We start from the raw sequence: 20,907 nt of genomic DNA, 5'->3' as shown, positions 1-20,907 counted from the left end.
GAGAGCCTCGGTGAGGGAGGGCACAAAGGGGATTCCTGCCCGGGGTGGGACCTGGGGCTGGATGACCCCAGGCGTCCCTTCCGCGTCTGACAGCCTGTGGTTCTGTGAGGCTGAGCTAAGGGTTTCTCCCAGGCACCCCTCTGGCTTTACATTCCGGATGAATTTGTTTAGAGTTCCCCAGTTCGACTCTCATTTTTATTTTAAGCTATTTTAGAAGATAACAGAGCACAGCGCTGTCATTTTTCTCCCTCACTTTCCTCTCTGATCCCTCTCCCTTGCTTTATTCTATCTCTGGCTTTTTCTTTTTCAAGCTTCTTTCTAAAAATATAAAGGGAGACGGGGGAGTTCTCACTGAACCTCAGTGAAGAGACAGATTCTGCTCCCTCTGGTGGACTGGGGTCCCCACCCAAAGACAGCTGCCAGGAGCCGACCTGCAGAGCAGAATGAAGGACAGAGAGGGGGCTTCTACGTGGAAGTCTCTGAAGGCAACGGAGGGCGAGACGGAGGACTGAGAGGAGAATGCGGGATCTCCGCCAGCCTGGCTTCAGGGGCTAGACCTGTGCCCCCAAGAAAGAGACACTGCAGGAGGAAACGGAATAGGCAGTTTTCCATGAGACTCTCTAACTTGCAAGCTCTCTTCCTTCAGGGCCAAGTGACAGTGCAACAAAGCATTGGGTGAAAGGCAGTTTCTTAATTTCTCTAGAAGACGGAGGGGCAGTGAACTGTACTGTAAGGTGGCACAGAGATTGTTGGCTCCTGGGGAGGGCTGGGAGACGTCCCTGTGCGGGGAAGGTCTGGTCATGGGTGGAGCCACAACCGTGGCAGTCATGAGGTGCTTCCTTCTAGCGCCTTGCGGATAAATGGATCCTGAAAAGGCGGTTTCATGGAAGGAAACCGAGAGGAAGAGTTGTGACACGTGTAAGAAGCCCCTGGGTACCCCAGAAGTAACTGTAGGAGAATCAAAGGCTAGTGATGTGTATTGATTCTAATGTGACCTTGTTTATTTATGCCCTCCCAGGCTGTCAGGGTCTGGGGCATATATAAACATACACATACTGTGTCTTATCAGGTGTGTGGCCTTGGGCACTTACTGAATACCTCAGGGAATTTGTTTCTTCATATGTAAAGAGGCATGACATGCTTAGGACAGTGCAGGTGCTCAAAAGACTCGTGTTGAACAAATGCATGAATACTGGCCTTGATGTAGGGGAAAGGGTACAAACTCCTAGTTATACAATGAACAAATTCTGGAGTTCTAATATACAGCATGGTGACTGTAGTTAACAATACTGTATTGAAAATTGCTTAGAGAGGAAATCTTAAATGTTCTCACCAAGAAAAAAAAAAAACAGAAGTGTGAGGTGACAGATGTGTTAACTAACCTTACTGTGGTGATTTTGAAACACATACATGTATCTAGTCATCACATTGTACTCCTTAAACTTACACAGTGTTATATGTCAATTATACCTTAATAAAGCTGAGCAAAAAAAAAAAGACAAAAAAAAAAAATTACTGGCCTTGTAGGGCAATCTTCAGATCAAATGAGACAGCACATGAAAAAGACCGTTAAAATCATAAAACTCCAACTACCTCGAAAGTGTTCTTTGCGTACCCAACCAGCAAAAGAGCTTCCAGGCTGGCTTACCTTCTGCTTCCCGAGGACTCCAGTGTCCTGATGGGCCACAGGGCATCGGGGAGGAGGCGTTGAAGGCATACTGCACCAGGATTCTCCCTTCCAGGCAAAGGTCACATGCTGATCCCAATTCTCTAGGAGGCCAAGGAAAGAAGGAAAATGCACCGACTTAGGAACAGTTGAATGAGTCCCTGGCTTGACTAAGCCAAAGGCGGAGGTTACAACCAATCTATGTTCTCCGATCTTTCCTATCTTTCCCAGAGCTTCCAGAATATGACGATGAGTGAAATTCTTCCCCATTGCCCATGAGGGCCTTGTTTGGGCCTAAGTGGCTTCTGTGCTGATGGGGGATACACTTTAATTCTAAGCAGCCCAGAATCAACAGAATCAACTTACTACCTGCACTAATCTTCATTTCATCAATCATTTAAAGTTCCCTTGAAGATTTGATGTGTGGTTGTGAGAAAATCTTTTGCCCCATTGGACCTCAAATTTTATTCTTTTAACAATATCTGTCAGGTACCTACCATATGCAGGAACCATCCAGTATCCTAGGTATTAAATAGGAAGAAGGCGTGGTTCAGTTCCTTCACCTGAAAATGAGTGGGCTGAACTAGATGATGCCTAAAGAATCTTCTAGCCCTGACATTCTGGGGCTGGATGAGTCACTCTTTGATTTTACAGTCAAAAACGGTTTCCTAACCATGCCATCTAATTCATTTTAGCAGCTTTCCAAGGGGCAAGCCAATCCCTCAATGGGACCAGCCCAGCCCCAGAAGTAGAATATTACGGTGGCTTTCCCTATCATCTAGTGTCTTATGTGTCTGGATTCAATCTCCCTTTAGCCACAACAGCCTCTGGGATCCTACTTGTTCTCCAGACTTGGCTCCTGTTTAGGAGACAGTTGCTGGGAAGGGAGGGGGATAAGCCCTCCCCTCATGTACGAGGGTGAGCGAGCCCAAAACTCTGTAAATCTGAGCAACTCCTACAGAGGGACTGGAAAGGGAAAATGTCAAGAAATGTCATAGCCCAACCCATTATTTCTCAAAATGCAATGGTCCTTCCAATACCTCTTTCCTAGAAGAATCACTATACTTTGGCTACCTGAAAGATACAACGGAGGAACCCTATCTCAAGCCTTAGGGCTTTTGCTTCATAGGGAACCTCCGTAGACCCTAGGCTCACATGCTTGTCAACATCACAGTCTGCTGGTGGTCCTTACTCCTCCTCCACCCAGCTGCCAGGGAGCTCAGCCCCAAACCTAAATCTGAACACTTCATGTCCCTGCTTATCTGCTTACATGGTGGTCAACATATGTAGTTTAACGTATGTATGTATGTATGGATGGATAAATACCAGTCACTCCCATATGTTGCTAAGACCCATGATTCACCTAGTCTAGACCCTCAAATTGCAGATTCTGCATCCTCAGCTTTATCACTGTAAATATGAAAACATACACAGGTAGAAATGTTATAAGCACACTAATATTCAGTGATAGGAGAATGATTAAATAGCCTAAGGTTAATCTGCTCAATGGAATGGTAAGCAGTTTTTATAAAAAATAATTATAAAGATGACTAAATTTTATGGAAAAAGGCATTAGCTATCATGTTAAGTGAAAGAGTCATATTCAAAACCGTATCTATAGCAGCATCTCAATGCTCTTCTAATAATCTTAATGCAACAAAATATGATCAGCAGTAATTTCTAGGTGATAGAACACAGGATGATTCCTCCCCCCCTACTTTTATTCCTTCTGGTTTTCTGAACTTTCTATATATTTTCAGTATGTATAAGGTACTCCCGGACTAGCAATAATGATGATTATACAGATATGCTTGCAGGCAGGGGATGAGGAGTGGAGAGAGAGGCGCTCAGCACCACTCTGGTTCCATTACAATGACCACAATCCATGCACAGCAACTCAGAGTCACAGGACTGGCTTTATGACGACAGTGAGATTACAAACATCCTTGTATGGAATCGGGAGTCACACCGACCTTAATGGTAATTGAGCCTTTCTACTTCTTTAGATGCTTTGTTTTAGATGATACATATATAGTCACCTGCACTTCACTGAGTTCTTGACACAGTGTAGGTTCCCAATAAATACTTTGATGAGTGAATAAGCCATCATCCACCTGACAGTAAATGTGCCTAATTTACACAGAGCTCTACCCAGTGCATTCCCTCATGTTCAATCACTGGTTCATGTGTTCATTCAATATTTCATCTATTCATTCAGCGGATACTCATTGAACAGCCTCTGGTTGTTAGCACTGTACAACTACCAGACATTAGCCATCCAAGGGTGAGTACATTTGGTGTGGCACCTGCCCTCATAAGAGCTTTCCATCCAGCAGAGGCAACGGTCTCTAAACAAACAGATAGATAGATATAAAAGTACAGATTCACCATTTCTAGAAGGAAAGTTGATAGATGATGTAGGAGAGAATAATGGGGTGGAGCGTGCTGGGCTTATTTAGATTGGCATAATCATAGAAGATCTTAGTCAAGGTATGGTGAAGAATGACACAAAGAGTGGGAGTAAAGCATTCCAGGTTCAGTCTAAAGGTATGTAAAGGACCTATGCAAGAAAAAAGGGCTTGGTCCATAGGGGTCCTGGAAGAAACCTGAGTGGCAAGAGTCACAGACGAAGGAAAGAGCAGTGAGAGGCAAGGGCCTGATCATGGAATGTGCTGCCGACTACGTGTTAGATTACACATAAAGGTAATGGGAAGCCACTGGAGGGTTATAACGCATGGGTGACGTGACCTAATTCACATTTTAAAATGATCAGTCTGAATGATGAAGGAAGAATAAGTTGGGCACAAGTAAGAGCAAAGTCAGTAACTAAAAAGCAAAGGTGGATGATCCTGAGTATGGTGGGTGATGTTCCCATTTTATAGTTAAGGAAACTGAGAATCACGAGTACAAAGTAACCACACCAAAATCATAGCTCAGAAAGTCATAGAGTCAAAATGGGCTTTACCAAAATCAGGCAGGATCCTACACACATTCAGGGAGTGTACAATATGTGTTTCTAATCTTTGGCATTTCTTTGATTTTAATGGGCACCTGTATCTACACAGACACACACACACACACACTCACACACACACACACACACACACACACACACACGCACACACTGAAATCATAGAAATACAGGATGCTAACACTGGAAGAGATCGTCTTTCTTACCCAGGTTCCATGAGAATCAAAGTTTAAAGCTCCAAATCTGTGCTGTCCAATACAGCAGCCCCTAATCACATGTGGCTATTTAAATTTAAATGAATTAAAATTAAATAAATGTAGAATTCACTTCAGTTCCTCATTTAAACTTGTCACGTTTCAAATGCTCCACAGCCACAGTTGACTAAGTGGCTACCATACTGGACACTGCAGAATGCTCTATTGAACAGTGCTTCTCTAAGGCATCCACTGTACATAATGAATTAACCTCTCTCCTATGCATCTACAACGGTACTAGTTATGTACCATCCTTAGGAGAACTGAGAAAACAGTCACTCAAGTCATTTTCTGTGTTCTGAGATTTGGAAAAGGAACCTTGGTTGAGAAAGGCTAGATCCCCTTGAGCTTACAGATCAGAAAAGTGAGGCTGAAAAGGAAGAAGAAATGGATGAGGCTGCAAAGACTTCAGACCCAGGTCTCTTGGTCCCCAGTCCAGCATTCTTTCCAATACACCACAGCCCACTGTTCAACCATCTAGTCAACACATGTTTGCAAGACAGATGAAAATAAAGGAGTTAAAAAAGCCAGGGGTGGCCTTGAATTATTTATTCAGTTGCCCATGTGTGAGGACACAGGCTGTGGGAGGACCTGAATATGTTTTTTTAAGGAAAACCCTTGTATTCTCTTAGACCACAGATGTGAGGAACAGCAGGAGGACATGAGGATGGCCAGGGGCGAGAGGTTGGCATTGATGAATGTAGTGGAAAACACCAGAGATTTTGCAGGGAAAGAGAACTTTTCAAGTAGCTCAACAGCTCTGGAAAACTGTACAAGAAGGGAGCTTGTATTTCCTGAACACAGAGCGTGTGCGCTAGGCACAGCACAGAGGTCATCTTGTTGAATTCCCCACAAAAGCCAGGTGCAGTGAGCATGTTAGCACCTTTTATGGAACAGGACTCAGAGGGCCAGAGAGGATCAGAGAAGGGAGATGACTTGCCCAAGGTCCCACAGGCTGGGAGTGGTGAAGCTGAGACTGTAACACAGACAGCTTGACATCAAAGCTCGTGCACTTTGTACTAAGCCAATTTCCACCAGTATGAACTCCGTGTGTACGGGAGAGTGATAGTTCCATTCCTTTACAACGATTTATTGAACTTGTTGACCTACTTCCTTTAGCCATAGACTATGGTCTACATAGCTGTTAACCCTAATTAGACATGTTTCTAAAATGTCAGTTTGAATTTAACATATGATAACTCCGCTGTGAAATCTTAGACTGAACAGAATAGCTATTGTATGAGCCTCAAGTACCAACTGACTATAGGTTATTAAAAACATATTGATTGAAGCTGAGGGCACTATGTAATAAAGACATATCTCATTACACAACAATTAACCCTCCAATAGGTTTCCAACAATCAGATGGTATTTATTTAATGGACAATAGCCGCTTTATGAAATGCAAATTGAATACATACACAGGAAGCTTCATTTACAAAACTTCCATTTTTAAGTGGAATCGAGGCCAAGCCTTGACCAAAAGTCTGATACTCCTCATTGCCACAGAAAAAATAAATAAATCTACGGGCTGCTGGAAAGCCTGCTCTGAAGTGTCACATGAGGTTTCCCAACCCCAGCTCTAAGCTCCCAGTGAGGATGGCTGGGGAAGAGGAAGGGGGGTTTCTACAGAGGGCCTAGGGAGTGCATTTCCTTTCCCCGTGATCACATCCATCCAGCTGTCAAATGAAGGTTCTAGATTCAGGGACTGATAGTAGTGTGGAAAATTGGAGCCCGAATTTAATGTGATGCCATGATCTAATATGTTTTTTACACACACACATGCACGCACACACACACACACACACACACACACACGTATACACCCATACTTGTGAGAGCTCCTTGACACATTTTGTGGCCTTTTTTGAGGGGAGGGGTATAACACCTCCTTCATAATTCAAGGTTTGGAAAGACTTAATGAAAGAACATGAGAGCCTCAGATAAGACACTGCAAAATGTGAGTCGAAGCCCAGCTCCCACCACCTGCAATGGGCTTTTGGTCAAATCTCTCCACCTCTTTGTGCGCCAGTCCCTGCCTCATCTGGCAAATGCAGAAGTTGATTCCCCTTTTACAGAATTACTGGAAAGATTAAATGAGACTGTATAGAAAGCATTTAGTACAGGATCCAGTGCAGAGTAAGCACTTGATAAACGGTGACAACCACAACCATAGAGTAATAATTAATCTTTAGCTGGTTATTATTTCCACCATCATCAGTGTTGTATCATCATTATTGGATAAAACATCCCCAAGAAGGGCTGGAAGGGGGGCAATATACTAATCTACCCTAAATTATAGCCACGTTCTAACCAAAACAGAGGTCAACATCGTAGTACGTTTCATGACCCTTTAAAATCCCCTAAAGCTTGAGGTCCTCAGGGAGTCCCGATGCTGAAAGGCAGCACAAGAAACCGTTTGATTCAGGTTTCCACCTTCAGGCCATGCAGGCATCATTAGACCCACTTTTCAGCGGAGAATAAGACTCAGGGAGGGAAAGTGACCTGCCCAAGGCCATGCTGCTAGTGAGTGGCAGACAGGAGCTGAAGTGAGGTATCTTGTGTCTCAGTTTATCATCCTCTGATTTTCTAAAAATTCTACCTTCAGTTCTATAAAACAACACTAGGCACAGGCACAGATTCTAATTATACAAAAATATATGTGGGACTTCCCTGGTGGCGCAGTGGTTAAGAATCCGCCTGCCAATGCAGGGGACATGGGTTCGATCCCTGGTCCAGGAAGATCCCACATGCCGTGGAGCAACTAAGCCCGTGCGCCACAACTTCTGAGCCTGTGCTCTAGAGCCCATGCTCCGCAACAAGTGAAGCCACTGCAGTGAGAAGCCCACGCACCGCAACGAAGAGTAGCCCCCGCTCGCCGCAACTAGAGAAAGCCCGCGCGCAGCAATGAAGACCCAACGCAGCCAAAAAAAAAAAATCAGTGTTGAACCCTGCTCAGCTTAATGCTGATTCAAGAGAAAGCTAAAAGCCTTAAAAAAAAAAATTATATATATATATATGTATATATATGCCTGTGTATTCATGTATAATGTACCCTTCATATACTATACGTATAGGAAGGTGTTTAGCCCATTCACCAGAGGCAACTTCAACTCCCAAGCTCACGGAGATGAGACCAGTACCTCCAGCCCAGAGGAGGTTCTGGTGACAGAGGGTTTCCATGTTTTTAATAATAAAATGAAGCTACATATTCACCACTTAAAATATGCATCATTACTCATTAATTTCTGTTAGCAATCATTCATGTATTCCCTGACCCCCGAATCTACATCGTGCCTCTATGGACCAGTCACTGTGTTAGTCGTTGCGGGCACTCGTTAAACAAGATCAAGAACAAAAACCACAGCAAAATCCCTCTCCAAGGCTGCTTCCCTTCCAAGTTTCCCTCTTCTTGGCAGGAGAGAGAGAGGGGCCTCAACACTTCACAGGCCACACTCACCTTTCAAAGAAGTGGCCGTCGATGGGTGGGAACCACTCCAGCATCACGGAGTCGGTCGTGTGGCTCACGATCTGGGGGGCAAGGGCGACAGGCGCCGGCTTCCTGGAGGGCTGCCAGCTCTGGTACACCAGGTCCAGGTAACAGTGCATTCTGGCGACTTGATTGGGCGTGAAGGAGTCAGTGCAGTCGTCATCTGCAAGCGGGCAGAGGGAGAGATAAGAACCTCGCTGCAACGGGCGGGCAGGCAAGAGAATGATGTTTCCCGGTGGACCGAGAGCCAGCACCCCAGCCCTTGCCAACTCAGAGCTGGCCTCTTCCAGCGCTCAAGAGTTAATGGTCTGTGAACAAATTAGTGCAGTCATCACTTCTGGAGACAGGTGAGAGGGAACAGGAGGAAGGGGAGGGAGGACAGAACTGAAAAGGCACGTCTGAGCCTGGAGAGGGAGGTCATGGATAAGGACAAGGGCAAGACAAGCTGCTTTCCACGGGGCCTGAATCCACTGGTCAGTAAGTCACACATTCCCTTATCCGCTCCCTCCCCCACCAATCATTCAACCTCTCTCACTCATCCACTCATTTTCTTGTGTATTCACTCATTCACCCACTCACTCCTTCTTTTACGCACTCACTTGTTCCTTCACTCACGCCTTCACTTTCATTCATCCACTCATTCATTAATTGTGCTATTTACTGATGCAGTGATACTGGCCTTCAAACAAGCTTTCTGAGCATCGATTCCATAGTCTCTGCTCTAAGCCAAGGGCCAAGGAAACGTAAAACATTCCTGCCCTCAAGGAGCTACCTGCCTAGTTATAGAGTGAAGGTCAGTTCGCTGTGTGGGTCAAGGTGGTTATAAGGCTGTTCAGGTCTGTGACGCTGACTACTGATGAAGAGGAGTCGGCATGTTGAGGAAGGTGGATGCACCGGAGAGGTTTCTGGAGGTCAACCAGGTTGCACAGCTAAGACTGAGAAAGCAAGCTGAGGCAGGGCGGGAGGGGGAGCTCAGGCCTGCAGAGCCGATGTGTCCTATGCAGCAGGCACAGGCCAGGAGTCAGGCAGACGCAGAAGCAGTCCAGGCTCAGTGTCCACGGCGGGAATACAAGACAATGACGTCGTCTGCACGGTGCTATCACCGGGAAACTCCCAGGCATGGGGCATTGTGCTTTGGACACATATAACCCTCCCACTAGTCTTGGAGTAAATACTGTGATTTCTGCATTGTACAGAGGAGGAAATTGAGGCTGAGAGAGGTCTACCTGCTTTTTAAAGAGCACAGAGCTAGGGGCAGATCTGAGATTCGAACCCAGGCAGTCTGGACTCCAAGGCCACGTGTCTAATCAATATGAGAACTTCTTTCTGAGGGTACATGAGACCTTGTCTGGGCAAAGTATCCTGCAGGTGCTTGATAAACAGGAGTTGAGCCTGAGTCTGAGGGGGCTGGAATACAATCTCTTAATGTCTTTAGATCTAACGACCTTCAATTCTAGTCTCTCTTTTCTAGGATGCGGAATGAAGGCCACGACCCGAGACTTATCCACACCCGCCTCCAACTCCCCACCCCAAGGAAGAAGCTGGACTCCCATCTCTCCCTCCAACAGCTTTATTCAGCTGCCCCAGGGGCAGAGCAAGGCGCTGTTTTGGCTTCGTTTCCAAAAACACCCCTTCCCAGACGTGTCCGCCTGGTCAGGGTTTCCGCAGCTGGGCCCCAGACGGCGGAGCACGGAGATCGCCAGATCTTAAAACAAACCCGCCACTGGGAATCCCGCAGCATAAACTCACTTCCCCTTATCAAACAAACAGAAAATAACTTTGGGCAGGTGCTGGGCAGTTGGACATGACCTTGAGAATCCAGCTTTGAGAAGGGACGGGGTACAAGGAGGTTATACACAGAAGCTGCCTCTGATCCCCTTCGCAATTTTTGACAGTCTCCTTTCCAGCACCCTGGGGAAGTCTTTCATACATTGGGTGTCCTTTGGAAAACACTGTAAAAGAGTGACTAGTTACACAAATCACTCTCAAGCCCAGATACCCCCATGTAAACCCCTGGATACCAAACGTTCTATGGGTCCCCATTGCCTGGAGAATAGAGTCCAAATGCACTTGATGGTCTAAGAAGGGTTAGATCTTCAGGTGCATTTTCCTTTGTTACTATGAACTCTGCACTTCATCCTGAAAGCTTTGGAAAAGCCACTGGATAGGTTACAGGCAGGAGAAGGACATGATGGCAAAGGAAGTAGGGGTTCTGTAGTTAGATCCATGCATGAGGAACCTGGAGTCAGGAATCCGGAGTCAAATGATTTTATGCCCTCAGTGCTTCGGTTTCCCCATCTGTAAAGTGGAGATGATGAAGATAACGAGAGTGCTTATGTCAGAACACTGCTGAGGGTTATGAAAAGTGCAACATCAAGAGGTATGACCAATGCTCAGTGAATGCTCACTGCCTCGGGACCGGGAATAGTGCCTGTGTGTGTGCGCGCATGCATATGCGCTGAGGTGGGTGAGTGCTGGAAAACTAGAAGCAGGAACAAATAACAGAATGTAAAGTATTCATTCTCTTTGATCTCACAACATCCCATTTAGGAATTCAACAGATCGATACTCATGAACAAACACGAGGGAAAACATACGTACAAGGATGTCTTTTGAAGCATCATTTACATAGTAAAAATATTAGAAATAACACATCCATGTGTCAATAGGGGGATGACTCTGTACCTTGAGGCACATGCACAGAAGAGAATTCTAGTCAGTCACTTCCAAAACAAGGAAGTAACTTTAAAACTCAGGTCCCTTGTGTGTAAACTGGGGACATTTAAATCAACCCCACTACTTAAGAGTTGTGGTGTGGGCTCCACGAGCTGGAACGTATAAAGCATTTATCAAGATGAATGAAGAAGAAAAACTGCAATTTTTTTCCTCTCTACATTCTGATTTGTTTGCTTTTCTTCCCCCAAAGAAGCGTATTTTCCTTTTATAACTTAAACATTAGCCGTTTCCATGTCTGTCAATAAAAAAGTTTGAAAAACGGATAGGTGATAGAACCTGGTAGGAGAACAGAACTGTATCTGAACTTTAAAGCTGAAGTCGGAAAATGTCCCTCCCAGGGTAGATCACTTAGAGACTGAACTGCTACCAGAATCTGGGGTGAGGTAAGGGTTTCTGTTTGTCATAAAGGCTCTGCCTCAATTAGCTAACGTCTCGGGTCAGCCCCTCTTAGCTTTCTGCCATCACAGGCTTTCCCTCCTGATATCCGTGGCCACTTGATCCTGGTCTCTAGGACCAGCCAACCCATCTTGTTCTTCTGTCCCCACGTTGTCCCCAAGCAGAAAGGACTTTGGGGGGATTTCAGTATTCTGGAAGTCTGCACCAGTCCCCATGCTGTTGAAGTTGTGCCCTGAGTTTTCTAATCAAACTTTGTTCTCAAGAACAATTTCCATCCGTAGCTGGAAGGGCACAGAGCATGGAGGTTCAGGGCCTCCACTCCCTGTGGAGCCTCGGGCACAATGCTGACCCCTGACAGCCTCATTTCTACCCGCTGTTAAATAAGGAATCATGATGCTAACTGCTTCCTACAGCTGATGAAAGCATTTAACAAGCTAACCATTTCCAGTGCGTGAATAACTGAGTTGCCCTTTGTAAAAGTCTCTGCCTTTTTGTTGTTTTAAAAACAATAATAATAGCAACAGCAATAAGTGATTATATTCACTGTAGAGCATTTGGAATGTGCCAAGAATACTGCAAAGAAATAAACATTACCATAAACATTACCTAGAGATAATACAATTAATATCTAGTATACACATATATGTATGTGTAGATGGATGTGAATATCTACAGTGAATTTCTGTAATTCTTATCATCACAAACATCATATATATACTTGTGATGATATATGATATATATTCCAGGTCTTACACTATACATTAGGCTCTGGGCTGTTTTCACGCTAAACAGTGAACAAATAATCCTACTAATCGTCACTTATTGAGCACGAGTTATAGTACCAAGGACAGATCTAAAGCCTTCACCTGTACCATCACACCTACTGTCATGCAAGGTAAGGGTGACTAACCTCCATGGTATCGATGAAGTAACAGGCTCAGAGAGAAGTAACTTGCCTGAGGTCAAAGGCTAGCGCACAGAGGATTCAAGCTGGTCCCCACACTCCACACTTCACACTCTGAACCACCATGTTACTCTGCTTTGTGCCCCTCAACCATCTGCTACACATCTTCAGTGGTCACATAATGTTCTATCATATAGGTACCTTGGGATTTACTTCAGCAACCCATTCTCTTTGGACTTGTAGGAAGCTTCTATTTTTTCACACGTATAAAAGCCCTTCTTTTCTATGCTTGGTAGACAGTAAATGCCTAATTAATATTTGGAGAATAAACATTGCTAAGAACATTTTTAGGACTAAACCTTTAAACACATCAACTGATTTATTTCCTTAGGATATACTTCTTAGAGGTGGGGCTGCTGGGTCAAAACGTATGTGCATATTAAAAGAGACACACAGAACAACAGTGGCAAGGCACTTGCTCCCAAAGGCTGGAGAAGGCCTGGTTTCCACACTCTTGAGGAGGCAAGGCCTGGAGGGTCCTCTTAGTTGGCTCCCTATGGCCTATTACCTTCAGGAAGTAAAATCTGAGCTGCTGCCCTTCTATCTGCCTGGGGATTATCCAACAGCTCAACGTGACCGCACTCACCCGGTGCTCGACCTGGCTTGCCCTTGCCCCATCACCTGCCTGGTGCCTGCTTAACCTGAGCAGTTGGGACTCTCTTAAACTTCCCCAGTATCAGAAAGGGAGCCAAATAATTCTTGCTTAAATGCAGGCTCTGCAATAGAAGGCATACCTTGTTTTTGCTGTGTGACCCTGGGAAAGTGACTTAAAATCCCTAAGCCACACTTTCTGCATCTGTAAAATGGGTGCAATAGTAAATAGCACTTACTCCATTGGGTTATTTTGAGGATTCAATGAGACAAGCCTAAGAAGTGTTTCCTACAGTGTCTGGCACACCACAGGCACTCAGTAATTTCTGTAGACCTGCCACCAGCCACGTTCAATTAATTAAAATTACTTAGGACTAACAATTCAGTTCCTCAGTCTCACTTGCCGTGCTTCAAGTGCTCAATAGCCACAAGCGGCTAATGGCTACCATACAGGGCAGCACAGACACAGAACACATACAGCTCTGCAGAAAGTTGGAGGACCCAGGAAGGAAGGAACTTGGAGCAGCTGAGCCGGCAAGGTCTCCACCCTCTTGCCTTGACTGCAAACCCCCTGTGCATTGCTCTCCCCAGCCCTGAGAACCCGATCCTGGTCTGCATTTTGAATTTCATCCAGCTGCTTTTGTCACCTCATCTATCAGAGATCCTAAGGAAAACAAACATTTCAAAGTTCGTGGTTGCCTTGAATATGCTTTTGCGGGTGTAAGTTTGTTATCGTAGCTCAGTGAATTAGTTCTGCTGTTAATGGGTCACTGAGCTGAGGGGTTCCTTTAAAAAAACAACATTAAATCAATCACCCTTTAGATCTGTACAAAGGGGAACAAAAAAAGATTTAGTTTATGGGGGTCTGGTAGCTAGTGGCAGCTCCTGACCCCTAAGAGGCCGGCAAACTTCCAAATTCATGTTATTGTTTATTTTCCATGTGCATTGAGCTGGCCAAGGAAAGGTGCTATAGAAATGGAACGTAAGCAGGGCCCTGTGAGAGGACAGGGCACCGGATGTGAGATGCAGGCTTGGCTGGGAATGGGAGCCCAGTAGGAATCTGCTTTTGAGGAAATACCCAGTACCCGGGTCTTTTTTAGAGACCCAAACCTAAGGACCGTTTATGGTGCCAAGGGTGGGTACTGACCCTTCAAGAGACCTCAGGTGTGAACTGTAGGAACCTTAAACTGGAGAGGCCCCCAGAGGCCATCAGCCCAAATGGGAAACCAGGAAGACCCACGGGCAATCATCGAATTCACTGGGTTTCAGGAGGGAAATCCTCTCTTCAAATGCAATCTGAGGCAAAACTCCAACAGAAACGGAAAACTGTTGGAAGGTGGCTCCCCTGGTTCAAGCAGAGATGGAGGCCTAGAGTCACACAGCCACTCAGGGCAGCCCCCCGAAGCATCTCTGTGGGACAGAGCTTGAAAGCCACCCAAAATGCTCAATATCCCACTCAGCCATCAGCTATGTCTCATTTGAAGAGAGGCATGAGAGTAAATGAGAAAAAAAAATACTTGGAGTCACCAAAATATACAAGCAGCTCATGCAGCTCAATATTAAAAAAACAAACAACCCAATCCAAAAATGGGCAGAAGACCTAAATAGACATTTCCCCAAAGAAGATATACAGACTGCCAACAAACACATGAAAGGATGCTCAACATCACTAATCACTAGAGAAATGCAAATCAAAACTACAATGAGGTATCACCTCACACTGGTCAGAATGGCCATCATCAAAAAATCTACAAACATATATACAATGGAATATTACTCAGCCATAAAAAGGAACGAAATTGGGTCATTTGTTGAGACGTGGATGGATCTAGAGACTGTCATACAGAGTGAAGTAAGTCAGAAAGAGAAAAACAAATATCGTATATTAACGCATATATGTGGAACCTAGAAAAATGGTACAGATGAACCGGTTTGCAGGGCAGAAATTGAGACACAGATGTAGAGAACAAACGTATGGACACCAAGGGGGGAAAGCAGCGGGGGTGGGGGTGGTGTTGTGATGAATTGGGCGATTGGGATTGACACGTATACACTGATGTGTATAAAATTGATGACTAATAAGGACCTGCTGTATAAAAAATATAAATAAAATAAAATTTAAAAATAAAAAAAAAATCTACAAACAATAAATGCTGGAGAGGGTGTGGAGAAAAGGGAACCTTCTTGCACTGTTGGTGGGAATGTAAATTGATACAGCCACTATGGAGAACAGTATGGAGGTTCCTTAAAAAACTAAAAATAGAACTACCATACGACCCAGCAATCCCACTACTGGGCATATACCCTGAGAAAACCATAATTCAAAAAGAGTCATGTACAACAGTGTTCATTGCAACTCTATTTAACAATAGCCAGGACATGGAAGCAACCTAAGTGTCCATCGACAGATGAATGGATAAAGAAGACGTGGCACATATATACAATGGAATATTACTCAGCCATAAAAAAGAAACGAAACTGAGTTCTTTGTAGTGAGGTGGATGGACCTAGAGTCTGTCATACAGAGTGAAGTAAGTCAGAAACAGAAAAACAAATACCGTATGCTAACACATATATATGGAATCTAAAAAAAAAAAAAAAAAGTGGTTCTGAAGAACCTAGGGGCAGGACAGGAATAAAGACGCAGACTTAGAGAATGGACTTGAGGACACAGGGAGGGGGAAGTGTAAGCTGGGACAAAGTGAGAGAGTGGCATGGACATATATACACTACCAAATGTAAAATAGATAGCTAGTGGGAAGCAGCCGCATAGCACAGGGAGATCAGCTCGGTGCTCTGTGACCACCTAGAGGGGTGGGATAGGGAGGGTGGGAGGGAGATGCAAGAGGGAGGGGATATGGGGATATATGTATACGTATAGCTGATTCACTTTGTTATACAGCAGCAACTAACACAACAATGTAAAGCAATTATACTCCAATAAAGATGTTAAAAAAAATAAAATAAAATTAGAGATTTAACTAAGCAATTCCATTGTAAAAAAAAAAAAATACTTTGTGTCAGATGTGCGACCTGGGGCCAAAGACTTCAGTCAGCCTCTGGATTGTACTGTCTGTCACCTGTGAAATGGTGATAGCTTCTACCTCATAGGTTTCTTGTGAGAATTAAATAAGATGGTGTATATTAAAGTCCTTTATGAACAATAAGCTTTTTTACAAGTAGAAATATTGTTATTGGTAAGAATCAATTTTATATGCCTGTTATTAGAGAATTTATTCATTTTCTTCCCTCCCTGCCTTTCTCTTTCCCTTCTTCCCTCCTTCCTCCCTTTCTTCTTAACAAACATTTTTAAAGCACAAGGCCCTGTGCTAGGTACTGAGAATACAGTCATGTATTAGAGGCAAGCTTCGCCTTCACAGAGCTCGCTTGTTTTGTTTGGTGGAAAGAAACACTTAAGTTGAATATTACAATAGAATTGGATGCTGGGCTACCATGTGCAGTTTTGCAGGTGCTGCCTTACCCAAAAGCTCATGGTTAGGCGGCCAGTAGTGAGGGCTGTGACTGCGCTAAGGAAGGGATATCTTCTAATTTGCCAAAGATGTTATAAGGGCTTGAAGTGGCCTTGATATACACTAAAAGGAAGTACAGGGCATCCTAGAATCCAGAGAATGAGTCTTTAACGCTGTTACTGATGGTATGGAAAAGGGCTTTGAAAGGATATATGCAGTTAGGAGAAAAACATATCCAACTTATGTAATAATTTCATATTTGCAAAACCAAAAGCGTTCTATTTTTTTCTATAATAAAACACTAAAGGAGCATGTGAGAGTTCTGTGTTTTAAAAAACGTTTCAGGGGCTTCCCTGGTGGCGCAGTGGTTGAGAGTCTGCCTGCCAATGCAGGGGACACGGGTTCGAGCCCCGGTCTGGGAAGATCCCACATGCCGCGCAGCAACTAGGCCCGTGTGCCACAACTACTGAGCCTGCGCGTCTGGAGCCTGTGCTCCACAACAAGAGAGGCCACGATAGTGAGAGGCCCGCGCACCGTGATGAGGAGTGGTCCCCGCTTGCCACAGCTGGAGAAAGCCCTCTCACAGAAACAAAGACCCAACACAGCCAAAAATAAATAAATAAATTAATTAACTAAAAAAATAAAAATAAAAAAGGATTCCCCAAAGCCCTATTAAAAAAAAAAAAGTTTCAAATAAATAAATAAATAAAGTTTCAACCACCACCAGCTTAGAAAATTACAGCTGCAAAACTAGGAGGAACCTTGGAGGTCAGTTCCAAAGATTCCATTTTCTTGAGAAAAGCGGGACCCAGAGAGGACATGTGACAGACCCCAAGGCATTAGGTGACCCTGTGGCAGAGCTGGGCCTTCTATGCAGGTTTCCCTACTTTCAGTCCTGGTGAGCTTCCTTCTGAGGAGCCCTCAGATACAACATCTTCCTTGTATCCACGAGGTGCTCACGGAAGGAATATTATCTTGATTATTTGGGATGAGGAATTGTTGGGATGAAGAAATCTTAGAAAAGGCAAGCAGCTTGCTCGAGGCTTCTCTGAGCCAGGACCAGAGGCCACGGGTGACACCCAGCCCCGTGCACCCTGCAGAGTGTTGGCCTTACCTGCATAGCTCATGAAGTTGTTGTAAGGAGTGTTGAAGAAGCTATTAAAGCCACAGGTGTCGTTCCCTGGCCCCGGGTCACCGCAGAACTTGTGTTTTGGGGCTGGGTTGGTGTCACTGCAGAGGTCTCCGGTCTCAAAGGAAGGCTCTGTCTCCATGCAGGGGTCACTGCAAGACTGGATTTCTGAGATGCCTCGGAAGATGTGATAGAGGCCCAGGCTGTGCCCGATCTCATGGATCATGGTGTGGGTGTGCCCAGGAATGCCATAGAAAGATGGATTCAAGACAATGCCACCTGCAAGGGGAAAGCCAGAGCATTAGGCAAACTGGGCATTCTGCTTCCTGATGCGGGGATCCCCAAACCAATCAAGGGTCAGTGGGGTACCGCCCAAAGTAACCGCAGGCTTCTCCACCCTATGACTCCACTGCTGAGAGCTGTTACGACTTGCGGTGTTAATCACTGATTGAGTAGGAAGAAGTCTCAAAAGTCATTTTGTGCAATCCCTTCACTTTTCAGTTGAAAACACCGATGCCTAAAAAAGTGAGGCAACTTAACCAAGGGGATTTCAAACTACTTAGAAGAAGTGGCATAATTAGAATTCAAGGACTCTGATTTCTGGGCTGGCCAACATTTCTGCTGCAACTTCTTAGGAAGCGTGGCACGCCCTGGTTCACAAACACTCTACGCGCATTTGCTTCAATGAAGCCCTCATGGCCAGACACCTCGGTTCCGGTTCTCATTTTGCCTTCACTAACTCTGTGAAGTTGAGCAAGTCAACTGCCATCCCTGAATCCCATTTCTGCAGCTCTGTACCCTTTGAGAGTGAATATTCATAAAGTCCAGCACCATGGCGTGCTCACCATTATAACACTGGTCAAAATAGCCACTGTTTCTTGAGCATTCATTATGTATCCTCAGGCCCTGTGCTCAGTGTTTCATGTGTATAATCACACTGAATCATCTCACAACCCAGTAAGAGCGGCACTGACTCACAGAGAGGTGAAGTAACTGGCCCATGATTGAATTAGTAAATGGGGAGCTGGAATTTGAACCCGAGATCCTTGGGTTCCAAAGCCAGAGGTCTTAATCTGAGTTCTACTGCTAATGTTCACCACAGGGTCCAGAATATGGCATCTCATTAAATGTATGTTGAATATTTGCTGAATGCCGACCCAATTAAAGATGGTTTACGAGGCCAAAGTAATCACGCGTAGGCAGCCAACACAGCACCTGACACACAGCAAGTGCCTTATTTACTGTCTAACCACTTGCTACTCCAGGTGTAGCTCAAGAACAAGCAGCATGACCTGGAGGGTGACTAAAGATGCAGCCCCTTAGGCCCCACCCCAGACCTACAGAATCAGAATAAGTATTTTAACAACAGCCCCAGAGGACTTGCCTGTGCGCTCTAGTTTGAGAAGCAATAATCTACCCCACGTCTTAAAAGATTGAGCTTTGCTCCACTTGGGCAGATAGATGGACCAGATGTCAGGAAAATCAATGGATAGCATGGCTCTATGTTCATTTTTAGGCACTGGAGAAATACATACAGGCTGGCAGAGAGATATTTCAACTGGAAAATCCAAGCGTGGGGAATTTCCTGGCAGTCCAGCGTTTAAGACTCAGTGCTCTCCTTGCTGGGGGCGCAGGTTCGATCCCTGTTCGGGGAACTGAGATCTCACAAGCCACGCGGAGTGGCCAAAAGAAAAAAGAAGGAAATCCAAGTGTGTTTAAGGGAAGGTTAAGAGGCAAGTCTGAGCAACCTGCAAGCAGTGACTGTGTGCAGAGCAGGATCTTACGAAAGAGTGGAGAGGAGCCAGGGCCTTGCTGATTTGTGCTGGCAAGCCTGGAGCAGGCACGGGGGTAGTTTTATCTCGGACTGAGCTGCTGGGAGGGTAAGCCTGCTCAGCCATGGGGCTCACGGAGTCTATGAATTCTGAACTGCTCAGAGCCTTCCAGCACAAAGATAAAGATGTATGAGAGGATGTGTGGGGCTGTGTGCACGCGCGTGTGTATGTGAGAAGGGGCAGGCAGAGGCGGGGAGGAAGAGAAACTGAGACAGGAAATCTCTCTCAATTATTTTCTGTCAATCATAATATGAAACATAATCGCCTTCCCACCCAAGGCTTTTTCCAGGGATCATGGCATAACAGCAGGAAAAGAGGGTGAAAAAAAAAATATATATATATGGTTTTAATAAATTGGGTTTGATTGGGCCTACTGCAGAGGAATTGCTTATGATCGAGATGTCTCAGGATGGGGAGGTGGCAGCCTGGAGGCCAGCTGGAGTTAGCCTGACATGGATTGCAATCTTCACTCTGTCTCGCACTGGCTGTGTCATCTTGGGAAAGTGACTTTGCATCTCTGGCGTGCTCTAAAATAAACAGCTACGACAGATAGCGCCAATGATTCTCTGTCTTTCTATGAAGCTTTAACATTGAGGTAAATGGGGAATGGGAGGCTGGCAGGACCCCTCAGGTATTTCCAGGGATAATGACAGGATTGCAGACTTAACGTCCAGCCTGGCTCTGTCTGGTTCACCTCATCCCCTCCCAACTCTCCCCTTTTCACAGAGCGACAGCACAGAGCCTGAGTCCTGTTCCACTGCTTCTCTTAAAAGGTGAAATAGCTTGAGGCTGACATCATCCTGAAATACTATAACATGCTATGGATTTATAGCCTTCTGTATTCCTGGTCCTGAGCCAGTGGCTGAAATTCACAGTATTATCAGGAGTATTTTTCTCTAATTTTAGAAGCCTGCTGTTCAACCCTTCTAAAACTCTGATCATGACCCTTTCGGTTGATTTTCCAAGAGGACAGAATTTCAGCACTGAGAAGGGTCCTTGGAGACCCTCTACGTCTAACCTATTCCTTTAAAAACTGAAGAAATTGAGACCTGGAGAAGGAAAGGGTCTTGCCTAAAGCCATCCTGTTAAGTCACAGCTAAGAACAACCATGTATTTTGGCCCTGGACCAGCAAGATTCCCATACACCATGTTAGGCATGTGACATAAGCTAATCAGCTTCAGCTTGCCTAAGCTGCACACTCTCTTTTGCCCCGCCCCTGTCTGTCTAGGTCTGCCTGTCTGTCTACCCAGCCATCGCCTATCTCAGGGTTTCTCAGCAACAGCACTACTGGTATCTGGGGCTGGATAACTCTCTGCTGTGGGTATTGGAGGAGATATAGCGGCATCACTGGCCTCTACCCACTGGATGCCAGTAGCATTCCCCCATTTGTAACATCCAAAATTTTCC

The 20,907-nt window shown here is 45.1% G+C and overlaps 1 protein-coding gene across 1 annotated transcript in view; it reads right to left on the bottom strand.

Annotated features, from left to right (window-relative positions):
• The window catches only part of PAPPA (pappalysin 1), a 256,529-nt gene that overhangs the window by 177,806 nt on the left and 57,816 nt on the right, over positions 1 to 20,907 (bottom strand). Inside the window, exons 4-6 of the mRNA XM_036854577.1 lie at positions 17,653 to 17,946; positions 8,352 to 8,544; positions 1,649 to 1,770 (exon numbers count right to left, since the gene is read on the bottom strand). Of these exons, the coding sequence (XP_036710472.1) occupies positions 1,649 to 1,770; positions 8,352 to 8,544; positions 17,653 to 17,946 (609 nt within the window). The remainder of the gene's footprint in view (positions 1 to 1,648; positions 1,771 to 8,351; positions 8,545 to 17,652; positions 17,947 to 20,907) is intronic.

Source organism: Balaenoptera musculus, chromosome 6 (genome assembly GCF_009873245.2).
Source record: "Balaenoptera musculus isolate JJ_BM4_2016_0621 chromosome 6, mBalMus1.pri.v3, whole genome shotgun sequence".
NCBI classification, from domain to species: Eukaryota; Metazoa; Chordata; class Mammalia; order Artiodactyla; family Balaenopteridae; genus Balaenoptera; species Balaenoptera musculus.
This window is presented reverse-complemented; position numbering and strand designations above follow the sequence as displayed.